This window comes from Brassica oleracea, chromosome C3 (genome assembly GCF_000695525.1).
Source record: "Brassica oleracea var. oleracea cultivar TO1000 chromosome C3, BOL, whole genome shotgun sequence".
NCBI classification, from domain to species: Eukaryota; Viridiplantae; Streptophyta; class Magnoliopsida; order Brassicales; family Brassicaceae; genus Brassica; species Brassica oleracea.
This window is the reverse complement of record NC_027750.1, coordinates 18,611,594-18,630,492: the sequence shown is the minus strand read 5'-3', so window position 1 is coordinate 18,630,492 and position 18,899 is coordinate 18,611,594. Positions and strand designations below refer to the sequence as shown.

Below are 18,899 nucleotides of genomic sequence, written 5' to 3'. Positions count from 1 at the left end.
AATATAATCAGACTGAAGAAAAATAAATAAATTAAAAGCTAGTTTATACTAGCTTTAAAAAAATTAATGAACCAAAAATTAAAAATATAATTTTTATTAAATAACCGGTTGAAGTTATTATCAGGAAACCATCTAGTGGTGGAAGTTTGTTTCATTATTCAAGCAGATTTGCTATTATTCTTTAGAAACAAAACTGTTCTTGAACCATCCTTTTTTTTTTTTTGTGAAGCAAATATTTCATTCAAATAAACTTAGGTTTCATACGTAAACTTAGGTCTCATACAATACTAGAGCAGACTCTGTTGCCAAACAGGCTCTCTCTCTCTTATGTATGAAACCATCCTTATTACATAAATCGCTTACAGAGGAGTTTTGAATTGACGTACAATTACTAAAGGACCAGTAGACAGACACTCGTTAGGTTGTTGAAGCTCTGAAAGCGTCGAGACAGCTCGCAGTAGCGAGAGATCTGTCCCAAAACTTGTCCCAATACTCAACAAACGGAAAGCTTTTGTAAACAGCAGGGGAGGTTTGTCCATCGATCAGCTCCTGTGCTGGAGAAATCACTGCATCTGTAGATGGAAAATAGAATGTTGGAATCGATAACCGCTCCTTCTCGGTGTTCACGACAGCTCTGTGAAGCACACTCTTGTATCTTTCATTGCTTATGACCTTGTAGGAAAAATATAAAACACAATTTAGCACAACAGATTGAGAAAACAGAAGAATCTAGATCGTTCTAACCTGCATTTGGTCACCAATATTGACAATGAAAGTGTTGGGGATAGGATAAACAGCTACCCACTCATCATCCTTAAAGACTTGCAAACCAGAGACTTGGTCCTGAAGAAGGACAGTGATAGCCGTTGGGTCTTTATGGCCGGGAAGTCCGTAAGTTAGCTCGGGCTCAGGACACGGAGGATAGTAGTTAAAGGCCATGTGTTGAGCGTGTGTGCCTAATCTATTGCTTATATGGTCCCTTTCAAGTCCTAAGCTCTCAGATATTGCCTCCAGAAGTCTCAAGACCAAGGCTCTAACGCTTGTGGCGTATTCGGCTGTGATCTCTTTGAAAGAGACTGGATTTTCGGGCCACTCGTTGATGAAATCTTGGATAGGAAAGCAATGGAGTCGAAGGTAGTCTCTCCAGTTCAAGATTTTGTCAGTGCTGACATTGAAACTGGTGGAGACTCTCGTAGTCTTTGTTGAATCTGCCGAGTAATGTTTCATCCTTTCGCTCTCCGGTTGATGGAAAAACTCTCTTGCTACGGCTAGCATTTTATTGACGGTTGTCTCCGGTACTCCATGATTCTTGATCTTGAACACACCAAAAACAAGATAAAGTTGAAACAGTGTAATTGAAGTTAAAAAAAAAACAAAATAAACACAAAGCAGCAAAAACAAAATAAATTTTGAAATCAGATTTCACTTCAGTTTTATTTTGGATGTGTGTTAATATCGTCTATAATGGTTGGAACGTGTTGATATGCCTTGAATATGTTTGACCCGGGACGACGTCAAACGGTATATGATCACTTTTATATTAGCCGCACTATTATGCTTATTCATCCTCATTGGACCTTAATTTACTGTTTTCTTTTTGGTTTCTATTTCCTTGTCTAGCTTAATTCGAAACCAAAATCTATTGAATGCTCTGAGTCTCTGTATAAGCACTAAACACACATATGTTAAAGAACCGAGATTCAATTTTGATCAATCCTAACCGTTTTAGTTCAATCGATTACGCGCTTGATTCGATTTCGTTTGTGTTCAATCAAAAACAATAAAGAACACACGTAAATTGTTTACCCAGACTTCGTTGCCTACTGTCTGGGGAGAGATCGAAACTCTCAAGTTTTTCCACTATTGATCAGTATGATACAATAAGGAATAAGATACCGAGATTGATATCATTTGTTTTTGTGCAGCTATTACAAGATGTACACCGGAGAAGACTATCACAGCGGCTACGACGAGGACGACTCTTTGTCCTCCTCTGAGCCTTCTGATGCCGAAGACTAGTAGCCTGAACCGGAGAAAGAGCTTGGATCTCAAGAGCTATGAACACTTCATGATCTCTCTATCTCGATCACGATCTTTCTCTCCCAACTGTAATCTTCTCTCACAATATCTCGCTTTTCTTCTCTCTGTTTCGGATTAAAACGCTGCATCGCCTCCAAATGCCTTTAAAACGAAGACGACAAAATTTGTTACTCTCAGGTCCCACACGTAACAAACTTTATCTAGCTCAGCATAAGCTCGTAAACGAGTGGGCTCTGACCAGGCCGGCTCATTCTCATTGTCTTTTTTCTTAACGCGATGGGCCCAGTTAAAGGCCCAAGACCAAAATGACACAGCATCCACAAATCTCCACCTTGACGTTTTAGGTCAAATGTAATGAATCCCGCCGAAAGCTCACTCGCTCCGACAACCTGAAACCATGTATGAAACACCTCCACATTGTCTCAATAACTCCACCAGACACTGTGAATCCAATGACAAGCAATTACCACCACCACTGAAATCCCCTAGTCCTGAACCAGCTCGAATTCCAAGTCTAGATCTTCTCATCATCAATCCTGATGTGCCAAGATCTCCAACTCTGATTCTCCCTGAAGATTTCAAGTTCCCAGATCCACCAGTTGTTCCTCAGAACATCACTGACCCGAATCAATCGAACACGACTCCGACGAATCCCATTGAACCTCAACAGCAACATACTACTCTAAAAATCTGTAAGTCGCTTTCCTTCTTGGTTCTGATTCAACCAAAATTGATAACCAGAAACCTTGACATGCTTTTACTGATTTCTTCCAGATAATGAACATATGAACCTCTTTGGAGAAACACCTGTAACCCCTGCGTAAGTGTCCAATCTTCTTCACCTTTGTCAGTTAAGTCGTTGTTTATCCAGGAGCAAAATACTAACACTTTTGCTATTTTTCCTTTCATGTACTCCACTGGTAAGACGACTAAACGACATAACCATCTCGGAGTACGTTCTGGCGCGATCAGGCAGTGACCCCCAACGTTACGAGACACTTCTTGAACGCATTCTCAGGTAACCCTTTAGTTAGCAAATCAGTTGGATTGAGAGTTGTATGTATCTTGTGAATCTTGACTAGGCCGAAATCCACAATATCTCTGATGAAATGAAATTTGTTTGCAACATGTTTAGTTCTGTCATGATGCACTGCATTCTTAGCTAGGCAAATTGCACTTTGTGAGTCGCAATGTAACCCCAATTCACAAAAAAATTCTCTCAACCATAACTGTTCCTTAGTAGCTTCTGATAGAGCCATGTACTCAACCTCTGTAGTAGAAAGAGGTACTACATGCTGCAGAGTAGATCTCCAACTCACTGTGTTCCCTCCTACTTGAAACACATAACCCATCACTGATCTCCTCTTATCATGGTCCGTAGAGTAATCAGAATCACAAAAGCCCTCCATCTCGAACTGATCATTCTTAGTAAAATGTAAACACACTTTTGAAGCTCCCTGAAGATACCGCATAACCCATTTAACAGCTTTCCAATGCTCTCGACTTGGTTTAGACAGAAACCTGTTCACTAGACCAACTGCAAACCCCAAGTCTGGTCTAGTTCCGATCATATCATAGCATACATCAAGCTCCCCACTGCACTCGCATAAGGAGTTGTATCCATCAAATGTTTCTGCTTTTCCCACTTCTCTGGAGTCAAACTCTTCAATTTAAATTGAGATCCAACCGGTGTAACAACTGGTTTGCTATCTTTCATTCCGAAAGTCTTCGGAACTTGTGTAACATATCCTTCCAGAGATAGCTTTAGAATTCCATTTTCTCTGTCTCTGGTGATATCCATTCCAAGTATCCGAGTAGCTGGTCTCAAGTCCTTCATCAAATGTTCTGATCATATCATAGTCTGGTCTAGTTCCGATCATATCATAGCATACATCAAGCTCCCCACTGCACTCGCATAAGGAGTTGTATCCATCAAAGATTTCTGCTTTTCCCACTTCTCTGGAGTCAAACTCTTCAATTTGAATTGAGATCCAACCGGTGTAACAACTGGTTTGTTATCTTTCATTCCAAAAGTCTTCGGAACTTGTTTAACATATCCTTCCAGAGATAGCTTTAGAATTCCATTTTCTTTGTCTCTTGTGATATCCATTCCAAGTATCCGAGTAGCTGGTCTCAAGTCCTTCATCTCAAATTCCTTCTTTAGAATTTCTTTGGGCTTTGATACCTTCTTCTTGTCTTTTAGCCGCAATAAGCATATCATCCACATGAAGAAGTAGATATATACTTTCTTTAGCTCCTTTTCCCTTCAAGTAAACACACAGATCTTTGATGCACCTTGTGAAACCTTTTTCCCTGATAAAAGCATCAAATCTCAAATTCCATTGGCGAAGAGACTGCTTTAACCCGTAAAGAGACTTCTTCAGCAAGCAGACTTTTCCCTCATCTCCTTTCTTGAAAATCCCTCAGGTTGTTTCATGTAGATGGTCTCGTCTAGACTTCCATGTAAGAACGCCGTCTTAACATCCATTTGCTCTAGTTCAGTTTCAAAGTTAACAACAAATGACAACAATATCCATATGGATACATGTTTAACCACTACAGCAAATATCTCATTGTAGTCGACTCCTTCTACTTGTGTGAAACCCTTGGCGATCAGTCTAGACTTGTATCTAGGATCCTCAACTCTTGGAATTCCTTCTTTGTGCTTGTAAATCCATTTCGAACCAATTGTCCTCTGAGGTCGATTAACAACATCCCAAGTACCATTCTTATCGAAAGAAGTCTTCTCATATCCCATAGATGCTTCCACTTATCCCAATATTTTCTCATTCTAGCTACTGCATAAGTCTTTGGCTCAGAAACTTCACTATCCCTAGCACAACTTAGTGCATAAGCAACAAAGTCTCCGCTTTCAAAGATTGTTGGAAGTTTGTAAGTTCTTCTAACTCTGTCACGTACCAGAAGATAACCATCAAGACTCTCAGTGGACGAAGAACCGTCCTGTCTCTCAACTTCTTGTCCTGACTCATAACCATAACTATCACTAGACTCTGAAGATGATGAAGAAGCTCCACCTTAAGCTGCACTTGAAGGTCCTTGAATCAAATCAAAACTGAAAGTAACTTTCTTTTTACCCTTCAACTTCTCTTCTTTTGACTTTCAATAAAGCTTATCTTCATCAAACACCACGTTTCTACTGATTGTTGACTTTCCTGATTTCGGAAGCCACACACGATAACCCTTAGTACCTTGCGGATAACCCATGAAGATGTCTTTCACTGCTCTATGACTCATCTTGGCTTGAACCGTATGGACATAAGCCACACAACCAAATCTTCTCAGATGTCCATATTCCACCATATTCCCTGACCATACTTCTTCTGGTATCTTGAACTCTATAGCAGCACTAGGAGTTCTGTTGATCAAGTAAACTGCAATGGAGGCAGCTTCTGCCCAGAACTTCTTCTCGAAACCTGATTCAGCAAGCATACATCTGATCTTATCCACAATAGTTCTATTCATCCTCTCCGCAACACCGTTTTGTTGTGGAGTATAAGCACACGTCTTGTGCCGCTTATTACCATCCATTAACACATTGCTGAATTCCAATCCATTATCAGTGTGTAAGCACTTGATCTTCTTTCCTGTCTGATTCTCAACTTGAGCTTTCCATTCAATCATGTTTGCATACACTTCATCTTTGAACCGTAGAAACCTTATCCAGATTTTCTTCGAGTAATCATCAATCATTGCCAAGAAATATCTGCAATCTGATAAGCTTTCTTCATTAGCAGGAGATCCCCAAAGATCTGAGTGAATGTAATCTAGAACAGACTCTGAGTTGTGTTTGGCAGTAGGAATTGGTTGTTGATGAGATTTCCCTAGAACACATTTTTCATAGAAAATTAACATGTGCAATTCCTTGGTATCAAGATTGCCCTTCTTAACCAGCAAGTTCATATTTTTCAAACTCATATGACCGAGTCTAAAATGCCAGATATTAGTCATACTCACCTCTGCTCTTGCAACTGAAGCTTCTGCACTGGCCACAACTCCTTGAAGATAGTACAACCCATCTTTATAACAACCAGATAAGACTTTCTTTCCTTGTTTGAAGAATGTAACATGGTAGCCACTTCCCTCATAGTTGCAACCATGCTTTTCTAACTGACCATAGGAAATCAGATTTCTTCCCATATTAGGCATGTACCTGACGTCTGTTAGGATCACAGTAGACTAATCATGATTCACTATCTTGAGCTTTCCAATTCCCTTGACTTCACTGGTGGGGTTGTTTCCCATGAGGACCTTTCATCCTTCCAACTCTTCAAGGTCAAACAACACGTGTTTAGTGGGAGTTATGTGAAAAGAACATCCTGAGTCCAATACCCACTCATCTTTAGTTTCTTGAACGCTTGCAGTAAGGATCATAGGATGTTCTTTCTCATGAGCAACATTTGTTGTCTCATAGTTCTTATCCTTCCTTTTGGGACAGTCATGCTTGAAATGCCCTTCCATACCGCAGCTCCAACACTCTTTTGGCTTAGATGAATTCTTCAGTCTAGACTTCAACCTGTGATCTTTACTCTTTGATTGTCTCTTTCCATAACCTCCACCACTATTTATCGTTTCTTCCTCTAGTAACTACTAGACCCTCTGCATTTGATCTTGACCTCCCAGTTAAGCCTTTCTCTTTCAACTCAACTTTTTTAGCATAAGCAGACATGGTCACCTCTTTGACTGTCAACGTTTCCTTTCCATTGCCATACTTTAGAGTATGAACAAGAGAATCGTGCTGTGGAGGAAGACTAGTAAGGATCTGAATAACTTGATCCTCATCAGTAACATAAATGTTCAAGCTCGCAAGATCATCAAAAAGCTTTAGGAACATGTCTAGATTTCCTTCAATACTTTTACTCTCCACTATTTTATAGCTTGCAAAGCTTGGCTTCAAATAGATCCGGTTAGGGAGAGTCTTAGTTTGATAGTCTCCCTCTAGAGCTTTCCAAACTCCCAAAGCTGTTGTTTCTTTCATGACTTTTCGCAGAACCATATTGGTTAAGCTTGAACAGATCAAATTTCTCGCTCGAGTATCCTTCTTCTTGGCGAGAGGATCTTTCTTAGTCACTTCTTCAGTCTTAGAGCTCGAGTCTTCTTCAACCTTAGTATCCTTGACAACTTCTTTGTTTAGAACGTTACCAAGACCTTGTAGTTTAAGCTGCATCAGCATCTTAAACTTCCACATCCCGAAATCACCAGATTCATCAAACTTCTCCATCTCGAATCTCGTATGAACTGACTCCATCGAAATATGTCAACAATCACTGAACCACAATAGCACGCAACAAAAACACCATAAATTAGATCCAGAATCTCAGAGCTGAGAACCTGGCTCTGATACCAAATGTTAAGAACCGAGATTCAATTCTGATTAATCCTAACCATTCTAATTCAATCGATTACACGCTTGATTCGATTTTGTTTGTGTTCAATCTAAAGCAATAAAGAACACACGCAAATTGTTTACCCAAACTTCGTTGCCTATGTCTGGGGAGAGATCTAAACTCTCAAGCTTTTCCACTATTGATCAGTATGATACAATAAGGAATAAGATACCGAGATTGATATCATTTTCTTTTGTGCAGCTATTACAAGCTTCTACACAATACGTACACCAGGGAAGACTATCCCAGCGACTACGACGAGGAGGACTCTCTGTAATCGTCTCTCACAATATCTCGCTTTTCTTCTCTCTATTTCAGATCAAAACTTTGTATCGCTTCAAAATGTCTTTAAAACGAAGACGACAAAGTTTGTTACTCTCGGATCCCACACATAACAAACTTTATCCAACTCAGCATAAGCTCGTAAACGAGTGGGCTCTGACCAGGCCGACTCATTCTCATTGTCTTTCTGTTTAACGCGATGAACCCACTAAAAGACCCAAAACCAAAACGACACAACATCCATAACATATTTAAATAACTTTCTATTGAAAACAAAATAAGTAATTTACATATTTTGTATAAGCACTAAACACACATATTTCAAAACAAATCATAAACTATCAACTTCTAACTAAAAATTAATACTTATAATTGTGTCATTTTTAAATTCAAAACACATAAACTAGGTTTTACAAAAGTGTATATAAAAAATAAATTTCTTACGTTCGAACGCGGATAAAAATATAGTATAAGGTAAAGAAAGAGTCCGGTGGGTACATTATTTTGACTCTGAAAAAATCTATTTTCTTCATTTGTTCTGGATATCCACACTGCGTGGGCCCTAATATTTCATTTGAAAATTTTTAAATGACATAATAGTAAAAATACATTGTACTATAATTTCTAACCTAATCGGTTGAAGAACGGGTCAACAGAAAGGACATGTATTTCTGGGGTAGACGGCCAACTATTCAGTTTAACTTATTGTTTTTGTTTTTTTTTGAAACACTTCTTTTTTTGTTTTGATGACCGTGAGGTTTCCAGGCGGTAAGCCCAGACTAATCTCCACGAGGCCTTCCATCCCGGCACTTCTTATTGTTTTTGTTTATCTTGATGTTTTTTTAACAAAACGAAAACAAGTTTCCAAAAATGTATCTTCGGTTGTGCATAAACTTTTTTTTTTATCAACTTCAGTTATGCATAAACAATAAACAAATTTCAGGTCTTACTCCTAAGACCCTCCGCCAGCGTCCTACTGAAATTTTACGCTGTAAATACATTGTATAAAATTGAAACAAACATATTTTATTGCAATAAAAATAGTGGTGAATTTGGAACACAGTAAACGTAGTGTATTATAAAAGACATAAGTTATCTTTTTCCATTTTTATTACTTAACATTTTTTTTTTCAAATTAATAACGTTATCAGTATTTAATATAAATTTATGATTTTTATAATTATGATATTTTTATTTTTCAGATTATTTTATTATTTTGACATATGTTAAGTAAATAAATTTATGATTTTATAATTATGATATTTTTATTTTTCAGATTATTTTATTATTTTGACATATGTTAAGTACGTAAATAATTTTTATAAAAATCATTAAAATTGTAATCATGAAGTTAGCATTTGTCACGTTAAAATTTTCCATTTGCAAGGAAAATTTGAGCCCGTCAAATTGCCCAATTAATCGAGCCGGAATTATCCGTCCAATTGCTCATGCATGTTCCACTTATGGCTTCTTCCAGGTAACTCCGGTCTAGTGTTTCTGAAATTCACTCGGATTAGTTGTATGTTGCGGTAAATGTAGTGGTCCAATTCTCTTATATAATACTTAAATTGAGATTTTATCTTCACACCTTCTATCGAGATAATGATGTGTATAACCATTAATCTCGACATAATCCATCATAGCTCCTCAAAATAATGTTATTTTCAAGTTATCTAAAAGAAAATAAGCCTTCCTTGAGCCAACAATTCGTGGGATGATCATGCCACTGAATTAATGGATCGGGATATGAGTCCGCTCTGATTTCATGGGTTTCCAATATAAAACTGATTGGCAGTAAATAGAATGGCCATCCTTTATATATTTTTTAAATCTCTTTTGATATTTCAAATGTGAGATCTTATCTTCAATAGTAAGATGAGTGTTTTGTGTTGAAATAATATGAGAGACCGAAGTTTTGGGAATGCAAACTCTTTTGTTGTAAAGACACGAATGACTCAAATTGCAACCTTTTCAACGATTTTTTTTTTTGAATTATACAGAAGTATACTGGTCTCACAGAAGTGATCCAGACTAGTCACGTGTTGCCACGTGTCGCCACGTGTCGGTCCTCCGTCCGTGGCGATGCCGAAATGTTAATTCCCCAGTGGCTGGGATTCAAACTCAGGTGGCGGTACTCACAGCTGTAAGCCCTTTTCAACGATTGAATACAAGATGAAAAGGGGCTAGCAAGGATTATCCAAGCTTGGGTAGATTGACGTAGGTTCTACATTTGTAAAGGACGTAGATTATCCAAGCTTTGGTATGTGGATGGCAACATCTAGCGTTGTTAGAGGTGAGAGATACCATTCAAGGGAACAAAGAAGAGATTATGTACTTAAAGGATGTTGTGAGAGCACTAATTCGGTAGAGTGAAATAAGATTGTTAGAGCACTAACTCGTTAGATAAAAAAGGTGATCTAAAAAATTTCTTCGAAAATCAGATCACCTTTGTTATCCCTCTCCCTACAGCGATAAATCCTAATTTCCCAAATCTATTTTGGATTTTATCGCTTGTTTTAAAATATATCACATATGATATTTCAAAACGAGACCGTTTTAAATAATCCAAACGATACCTTTTTGTGTATTAGAGGTTAACAATGGCGGCAAAAAATATTGTCAAATGAAGAGTTTAATGTGACGAATATACCAGTTTGATGGTTTAAAGTTTTAGTCGAAAACTTTAGTTATTTATATTTTAAATGTTAGTGGTTATTACTTTATAGGTTTTGGGGACTTCCAAACTTCAAGTAATGAAAATTAGAAGAATCATTAATTTTTCGTTTCCTAATTTCAATCGGTGACCAGGGTCTAGCCGACGACTCGTCAGATGAATGAGTAACTGAACCAGAATCTCTTTGAATTCACGCCCTAAAACCTTATGTAATCAACCCCACGCCTCTACACGTAGCTTAAGATGATAAATTTTGACCAACAGAAAAAAAAAGAACAGCGTCGCATAGTGTTTTGCGATAAAGCAGAGAAATTAATCCGAGTGAATTTGAAGAAGAAACACTACTAGACCGGAGTTACCTGGAAGAAGCCATGAGTGGAACATGCATGAGCAATTTGACGCATAATCTCGGCTCGATTGGGTCCATGGAGATCTCGAAGATCGATCAGAGGAATAGTATCACCGGAAGTCTCTGCCTGTGACAATTTTGGTCGGTCAGAGATGGGTCGGACGTACGTTGAAGGGATATGACTAACGGAGGATGAGAAATCGGACACTAAGGGCTTTGATGTTAAAGGAGCTGCCATAATTGGGTATGAATTGATCTTTGCTAAGTTCGAGAACTAGATATGACACCTAAAGTCACAGAGATGATAGCCTATATAATAAATAACGTGTAGTGCGTGTTGATGTGTACATATCATCTCACCATCATCCAGGTGTGATGTCAGAAATATGACGTCACCTTCCATATGATGGTAGCCGCTATGCTATACACGACGTTCACATTATAAAAGTAACACTTGTACAATTCGTATGTGGTGAGGGGTATGCAATTATCGTATTTACTTTATTTTCTATGATAAAAATGTTGCTATTTTGGCCATATGCTTGCTCGACCTCTCTTGTATATTAACTCTATAAAAAACAATAGTTTTTTTTTTGTAATGGTTGGGTTTCAATTTATTCTTCAAATAACATTGACCCTAAACCCTAGTCCGGTTTTCACTTAAGGAGGGGCCTCACAAATCCTTAATGGAGAAACGTATGAACACGTGACATACAACGTGTAGATTACGGTTGGTTTCATTGACTTGCCAATATACAACGCGTGAAGCACGGTAGCTCGTTGACGAGCCATTTGAGCTGCAAATCATGCGAATCATACTTTAAAGTAAACGCTTAAAGCAAATATGTTGCCATTTGTTAATAATTTAATATTGTTCATAGAAATGAATAAAACGTGGTATTGATTTGTCTTTCATCTCTATAATTCAGAAAATTAAGATTTATATATATAATTTTTAAATGGTATGTATATATAATTCAGGAAATGAATAAAAAAGTGGTATTGATTGGTCTTTCATCTTTTGTTTTGTGTTATTAAACGGGAGATATCCAGAAAACTAGTATTCAGAAACTACAAACAAGAAGCATGCATTCTTACCATTTAAAACGTTTGCAGAAACCAACTATGACTAAAATTATTGTAATGAAAATAATTTAAAACCTTATCCTTCAATCCGAAAGTGAAAATCTAACGACTGACCACGATAAATAATGACAATAAATAATACCAGATAATTTTTTTTTTTGAAAAAGGATAATTTGTTATTACCATATAAAACTATACATTCAAAGCCAGAGAAGGTTTTATATGGATTGGAGATCATCATTTGACTAGCTTTATTTTTATATTGTTTTTTTTTCTATTTGTTATTTGTTTTGTCTCTTTGGGTACTCATTCTACCAATGGTAGACTACCATAAAATGTTATAGTTTAGTTTTTTTTGTCGTTTTTGTTATATTTTTGTTCAATGCTCAAAATTTGGTTATGTGGCACAAAAGTTTAAATCACTAGTAACAGCAAAAAGCAAAACAAAATGTTATTCGTATTTTGTTTTTAAGGTGATGATTGTTTCTATTAGTTTTTGGTTTTAGTTTTTGGTTTTAGATTTTGGGTTTAGATTTTGGTTTTTGGTTTTTGGTTTTTAACTTTTAGTTTTGGTTTTTAATTTTCAGCTTTTGATTTTGGTTTTTGGTTTTTAGTTTTTAGATTTTGGTTTTGTTGTATTCTTATTTTTTTTCATAAAATAAGCAATACATTTTTTTAAAATAATAAAAAATAGTAATAAAATATTTTAAAATTACCATTAAAATTTATCGAAACATAGTGGTTGTTATTTAAAATAAAAATATTACCATGTTTTAAATTATTTTATTTTGAAGTATTATACTTAAATATAATTAATAAACTATTTATAAATTACATAAAATATTTTTTCTTTTTTAGAACTTGAACGGCTATTTTTTCAAATTAATATAAAATATTGTATTAATAAAATATTTTAAATTTTATAATTTTTAGTTGTTGTTTAGTGTGTATAATAATTATTAAAATTATTCAATAATTTTATTTATAGATATTAATAACTAATTGGCTACAACTAATACTAAAATTATCTATATTTATTTATATATATGAAGCACATAAATTATTTTACATTAATGTTAAATGATAAAAAAATGTATGAGAATTTTATTGTTATGAAAATATTATTTATTTAATTATTAATTAATTAAAATATAGTATTTTATACAAAATAAACAAAATTCGTTTTTATATTGAAAACCTACAAAATTTGGTTTTTGGTTTTTCTTCACAAATTAGTTAAAATTTTGAAAAACTAGTTTCCCTAAATTTGAAGGAATCTATTTGATAAAAAACTTGATTGACAAGAGAAATAGTTTTTGCAAAAACAAAAACTAAAAACAAAAACTTGATTGGATAAAAAATGATTTTTACAAAAGCAAAAACCAAAAAACACAAACAATCAACCTTAAATGTTATTCTTCGTCTATCAAAAAAGAAAGAATAGAAATGTTATTCTTCTTGGACCTTTTTTACTCTCGAGATGGAATCCACGTCAGAAAGTATCATTCGTCTGTTGCGACGTTAAAATATAAATATAGTTTACTAAAATTGATAGAGAGAAATATATCCATTGATTTTGTTAGTTTTATTTGAAACTGTTCAAAATAGCAAATGACTGGATACTCAGATGAACACGAAAATGAATTTAAAATAAGTCTTATCATTTTCGGTAGAAAAAGTAGTAGTTAATTTTTTTTATCAAAAAATAATTTTCAAATGTCAAAATGACTAAAATATGTTCAAAGAAGTAAAAGATAATTTAAATTAGGGTTAACTAATATATATTTAGGGTTTAGATTTTAGTAGAAATTTAAGGTTTGGTGATTACAATTTAGAATTTAAAATTTAGTATATAAAATATAGATAATATTTTTTTTTAAAGATTGAAAATAAAGTTTTAGAAACATAACTTTTTAAAAAATTAAATATTTTTTTAAAATTAAAAAATCAAGTTTTTAATATTTTTTTGATAACGAACGGCTATTTTTAATCTTTATTTATATAGATACTAGAAGTACTAATGTCTTTTACCTCTTTAATAAAACATATTTTAATAATTTTCTTCCTTTTTATATATTAAGGTATATTTGGAAGATTTTTAGATAGTTAAAAGACACCTTTAAAAATAAATATAATATGATGCTAGCAATGATAATTGGAGCGTTTTATATCATACGGTAAACAAAAACGCGACCTCTAGATAATACAGTCCTGAAGATTAGCATAGCAAGCACTGATGCGCAACATCAAAGGAAATGATAACGTAAAATATATTTTAGACGACCTTGGATTGCACAATAGTCCACTAAAAAACATGTAAATTATATACAAAGACCTTTCTTTCCAAGGTTGTTAGTTTACACACATAAATGCCTATATTTTAAGCTTAACTAGATACTCAAAAAAGAAATATTTTTTTAAACAAAATTTTAGTTTTATGATGTTTAGTTATCTTTAGATATTATATAATTATACATATAAGCATTTAAATAAGTTGATTCTTTTGCGTCTGAGAAGTTATATCATTTTACAGCTTATTAAGGCCATTTTTTATTGATTTATTATTGGGTTCACCTCTATGACAAAATATTGTCAAATTATATTATTTTTTAAAATTAAAAGATAAAAAGAAATAAAAAAATAGTAGTAATTACAAAAAAATATTTTTAACGTCGTCAGCAAAACACTAAACTCTAAATCTTATTTCCTAAACCCTAAATCATAAAATCTAAACCTATGCAAACCCTAAATCCTTGGATAAATCCTAAACTCTAAATCAAAATCACTAAACACTAAAACAGTCAAAGGTTTAGGGTTTAGGGTTTATGATTTAGGGTTTAGGGTTTAGTGTTTGTTATTTAAACTTTAGGATTTATCCAAGGGTTTAGGGTTTACCCAAGGGTTTAGGGTTTAGGATTTAGGGTTTAGTAATTAGGATTTAAAGATTAGGATTTAGGGTGTAGGGTTTAGTGTTTTGCTGACGATGACGTTAAAAATATTTTTTTTTTAATTATTTTTTTCTGTAACTATTTTTTTTTTAAACATAATATAACTTGATAATATTTGGTTTTTTTTTTTTAAGATATCGAATTTGAAATAATGAAATCATATTGGTTGGTGAACCTAGAGGCACCAAGAACCCAAAAATAACTCTTTTTTTATTTGGCTAGGAACTAAACGATAAGGGCTCATACTAAATATTGGATGAAATGATCTCAGAGTATCCCATTTTATAGTGAGATGAGTCTGGGAGATCCGTTAAAAATTCTTTCAAGGAAAGCATATGCTTAACCTGACGGTGCTGCAGCTGTGATTGACCAATTAAGGTATATTTGAAAGATTTTTAGATAGTTAAAAGACACCTTTAAAAATAAATATAATATGATGCTAGCAATGATAATTGGAGCGTTTTATATCATACGGTAAACAAAAACGCTCCCTCTAGATAACATAGTCCTGAAGATTAGCATAGCAAGCACTGATGCGCAACATCAAAGGAAATGATAACGTAAAATATATTTTAGACGACCTTGGATTGCACAATAGTCCACTAAAAAACATGTAAATTATATACAAAGACCTTTCTTTCCAAGGTTGTTAGTTTACACACATAAATGCCTATATTTTAAGCTTAACTAGATACTCAAAAAAGAAATATTTTTTTAAACAAAATTTTAGTTTTATGATGTTTAGTTATCTTTAGATATTATATAATTATACATATAAACATTTAAGATAAGTTGTTTCTTTTACGTCTGAGAACTTATATCATTTTACAGCTAATTAAGGTCATTTTTTATTGACTTATTCATGGGTTCACCCCTATAACAAAATATTGTTAAATAATATTATGTCTTTAAAATTAAAAGATAAAAAGAAATAAACAAAAAATAGTAGTAATTATAAAAAAAAATATTTTTAACATCGTCAGCAAAACACTAAACTTTAAATCATATTCCCTAAACCCTAAATCCTAAACTCTAAACCTATGCAAACCCTAAATCCTTGGATAAATCTTAAACTTTAAATCAAAATCACTAAACACTAAAACAGTCAAAGGTTTAGGGTTTAGGGTTTATGATTTAGGGTTTAGGGTTTAGTGTTTGTTATTTAGACTTTAGGATTTATCCAAGGGTTTAGGGTTTACCCAAGGGTTTAGGGTTTAGGATTTAGAGTTTAAGAATTAGGATTTAAATATTAGGATTTAGGGTGTAGGATGTAGGGTTTAGTGTTTTGCTGACGATGACGTTAAAAATATTTTTTTTTAAATTATTTTTTCTGTAACTATTTTTTTTTAAATATAATATAACTTGATAATATTTTATTTCTTTTTTTTAAAAGATATTGAATTTGAAATAATGAAATTATATTGGTTGGTGAACCTAGAAGCACCAATAATCCAAGAATAACTCTTTTTTGTTTGGTTAGGAACTAAACGATAAGGGATGAAATGATCTCAGAGTATCCCATTTTATAGTGAGATGAGTCTGGGAGATCCGTTAAAAATTCTTTCAAGGAAAGCATATGCTTAACCTGACGGTGCTGCAGCTGTGATTGACCAATTATGTTACAAGCGCTAGTATCATTACTCTACTATTTACGAGCACTTTTCTTTTGTCAACTGATTATGATGTGGAACCCTGTAGGTTATTCGCCACCCCACTTATGATTATCCATACTTTTAAAGCGCAGAACTGTTTTTGATTGATTATTTATTTAATACATATTATAATTTTTATGTTTGTTAGATGAGTTAATTTTTAGGATTTAAAGAATTCAGGTCCATATTATATAAAGATATCCCTATATTTATCATTGGTCAGTATGTATTTTAATATTTTATAACAAAAATTAATCTAATATTTTTTCTTTAGATTGTCTTGTATTTAATAATTATGGTTTAATGTGTAGATATTAGTTGGCTTTATACTAATTTTGCTAAATGACTACATTTTATGTGTTTAAAGTCTTTTCATTCATAGAAAATATTATTTGAACTAAAAGTCTCGTAAATATTTAAGATGATGTTATTCTTGCTTTCAAATAATTAATAACGTGAATGACTTGTTAGAAAATATATGGTGCAAATATTTAGGAAATAAAATTTTCAAAAAAGCTAAGAACTGAATTATATTAAATACTGCTTAGTGTAATTGCAAAATTCATGACTTTTGATTGGTTGGAAATATTGCTGGCAGTTTAGAAAAAAGAAAAAGAAATGATGTAAATAATTTTAAAAGCAAGAGCAAAATCATAGTGGAGATTTTGTTTTAATAGTATAAAAGCAAAAATAAAAATGAATGAGTCAAATCACTCTTATAAAAACTAAATAAATGAGATATAATTAATGTGACAGTAATATAATAAATTATAATCGAATGAGCATAGCTTACTTGGTATTATTCTATATATCTATTTATAAAGAGAAGCTTCTTTCGAAAATAACTCAAAATTCTAAGTCCACTACAAGAAAACGTGTCCATAACGATGAACATTTACGACGAAAATATTTCGTCGTAAATATACTTGAAAGGAACCTCCGACCATCGTCAAAGGTTCCTCTCAAGTACAAACCAGCTGCACTTCCGTCCACTTTCTCCTTGTCATTCCACTGAATTGGCAGACAGACGAACGACACAGGTTCCTTATCGTCGTCTTAGAAATAGTAACTGGTGGCTTAACAACGCAATTACGACGAAACCAACGAAACCAAATTTCGTCGTAAACGCCATGTAATATTACGACGCAAGTACGTCGAAAAGTAAACTTTACATCGACATTACAACGAATCATGTTACCGTTATATTTAGGTGAAAACGTGTATTCAATGTGCTTTAACTTACCTAATTTCGTCGTAAAGTCGTTGTAAATATTATGTTAAAACCATGTAAAATCCATGTAAATATTCCTTGTAAAATCGTTGTTATTTTTCAACTACCCAACTCGAAAATTTCTCTATATATATGTCATTTCCCACAACTCTCTTCCTCACAACACACAAATGGGAGAAAAAAAAATCCGAAAAAAAAATCAGAAAAAAAAAGATTTGAAAAAAAAATCTAAGAAAAAATGGCCGGTGGCGGTAGTATTTACGAGTTACGGGGTTGGATGTATTTGCACAAAGATTCCGACGGGAGGGTGACGAACGCATTTCTAAGTGGGCTAGAGACATTCATGCACCAGGTGGGCTGTACACCGATCACACAGGAAAGCGGTAAGATGTTCTGCCCCTGTCGGAAATGCAAGAATTCAAAATTTGCACGTAGTGAAACTGTATGGAAGCATTTAGTAAACAGAGGATTTACACCACAGTACTACATTTGGTATCAACATGGACAGTGTTATGGGGGAAATGAAGCTAGTAGTAGTAATAATAATTTTGAGGATGGTCATCATAGTGAAGAACCGAATCATTTGCATAATGAATATAATTATCATCAAGATCATGAGCAGATGATAGATCATGATAGGGTTCAAGATATCATTTGCTGATGGAACTGGAAATGTAGAAGAACCTAATTTGGATGCAAAAAGGTTTTATGAAATGCTAGATGCTGCAAATCAACCAATCTACACTGGTTGTAGAGAAGGTCTCTCTAAATTGTCTCTAGCAGCTAGGATGATGAATATTAAAACGGATCATAATTTACCTGAGAATTGCATGGATGCATTGGCGGAGTTGTTTAAAGAGTATTTGCCAGAAGACAACGTGTCTGCTGAATCTTATTATGAGATTCAGAAATTGGTTTATAGTCTTGGGTTGCCTTCGGAGATGATTGATGTTTGCATCGACAACTGCATGATCTACTGGAAAGAAGATGACAAGTTAGAAGAGTGTCGATTCTGCAAAAAAACACGATTTAAACCGCAAGGCCTTGGGAGGAATAGGGTACCGTACCAAAGGATGTGGTACCTACCAATTACAGACAGATTGAAAAGATTATATCAATCTGAGAGGACTGCTGCATCGATGAGGTGGCATGCGGAACATGTCCAGAGAAATGGTGAGGTTGCACATCCATCAGACGCAAGAGCGTGAAAACATTTCAACAAGGTACACCCA

The 18,899-nt window shown here is 34.0% G+C and overlaps 1 protein-coding gene across 1 annotated transcript; it reads right to left on the bottom strand.

The window, feature by feature from the left end:
* Window positions 1-224: 224 nt before the first annotated feature.
* LOC106329323 (flavonol synthase/flavanone 3-hydroxylase-like) lies at window positions 225-11,037 on the bottom strand. The gene is made up of 3 exons (XM_013767963.1): window positions 10,761-11,037; window positions 745-1,314; window positions 225-672 (listed from the first exon to the last, which is right to left on the bottom strand). The coding sequence occupies exons 1-3, from the start codon at window positions 10,986-10,988 to the stop codon at window positions 418-420; spliced, it is 1,053 nt and encodes a 350-aa protein (XP_013623417.1). The 5' UTR covers window positions 10,989-11,037; the 3' UTR covers window positions 225-417.
* Between the last annotated feature and the right edge of the window lie 7,862 nt (window positions 11,038-18,899).

Bases quoted from the DNA above. Each gene is read 5' to 3' on its own strand.
- LOC106329323 (XM_013767963.1), bottom strand. From the start codon at position 10,988: ATGGCAGCTCCTTTAACATCAAAGCCCTTAGTGTCCGATTTCTCATCC. The intron at 1,315-10,760 runs GTAACTCCGGTC...GGTGTGTTCAAG, and splicing joins CCACTCATGGCTTCTTCCAG to ATCAAGAATCATGGAGTACC. The intron at 673-744 runs GTTAGAACGATC...TTTTCCTACAAG, and splicing joins ATATTGGTGACCAAATGCAG to GTCATAAGCAATGAAAGATA.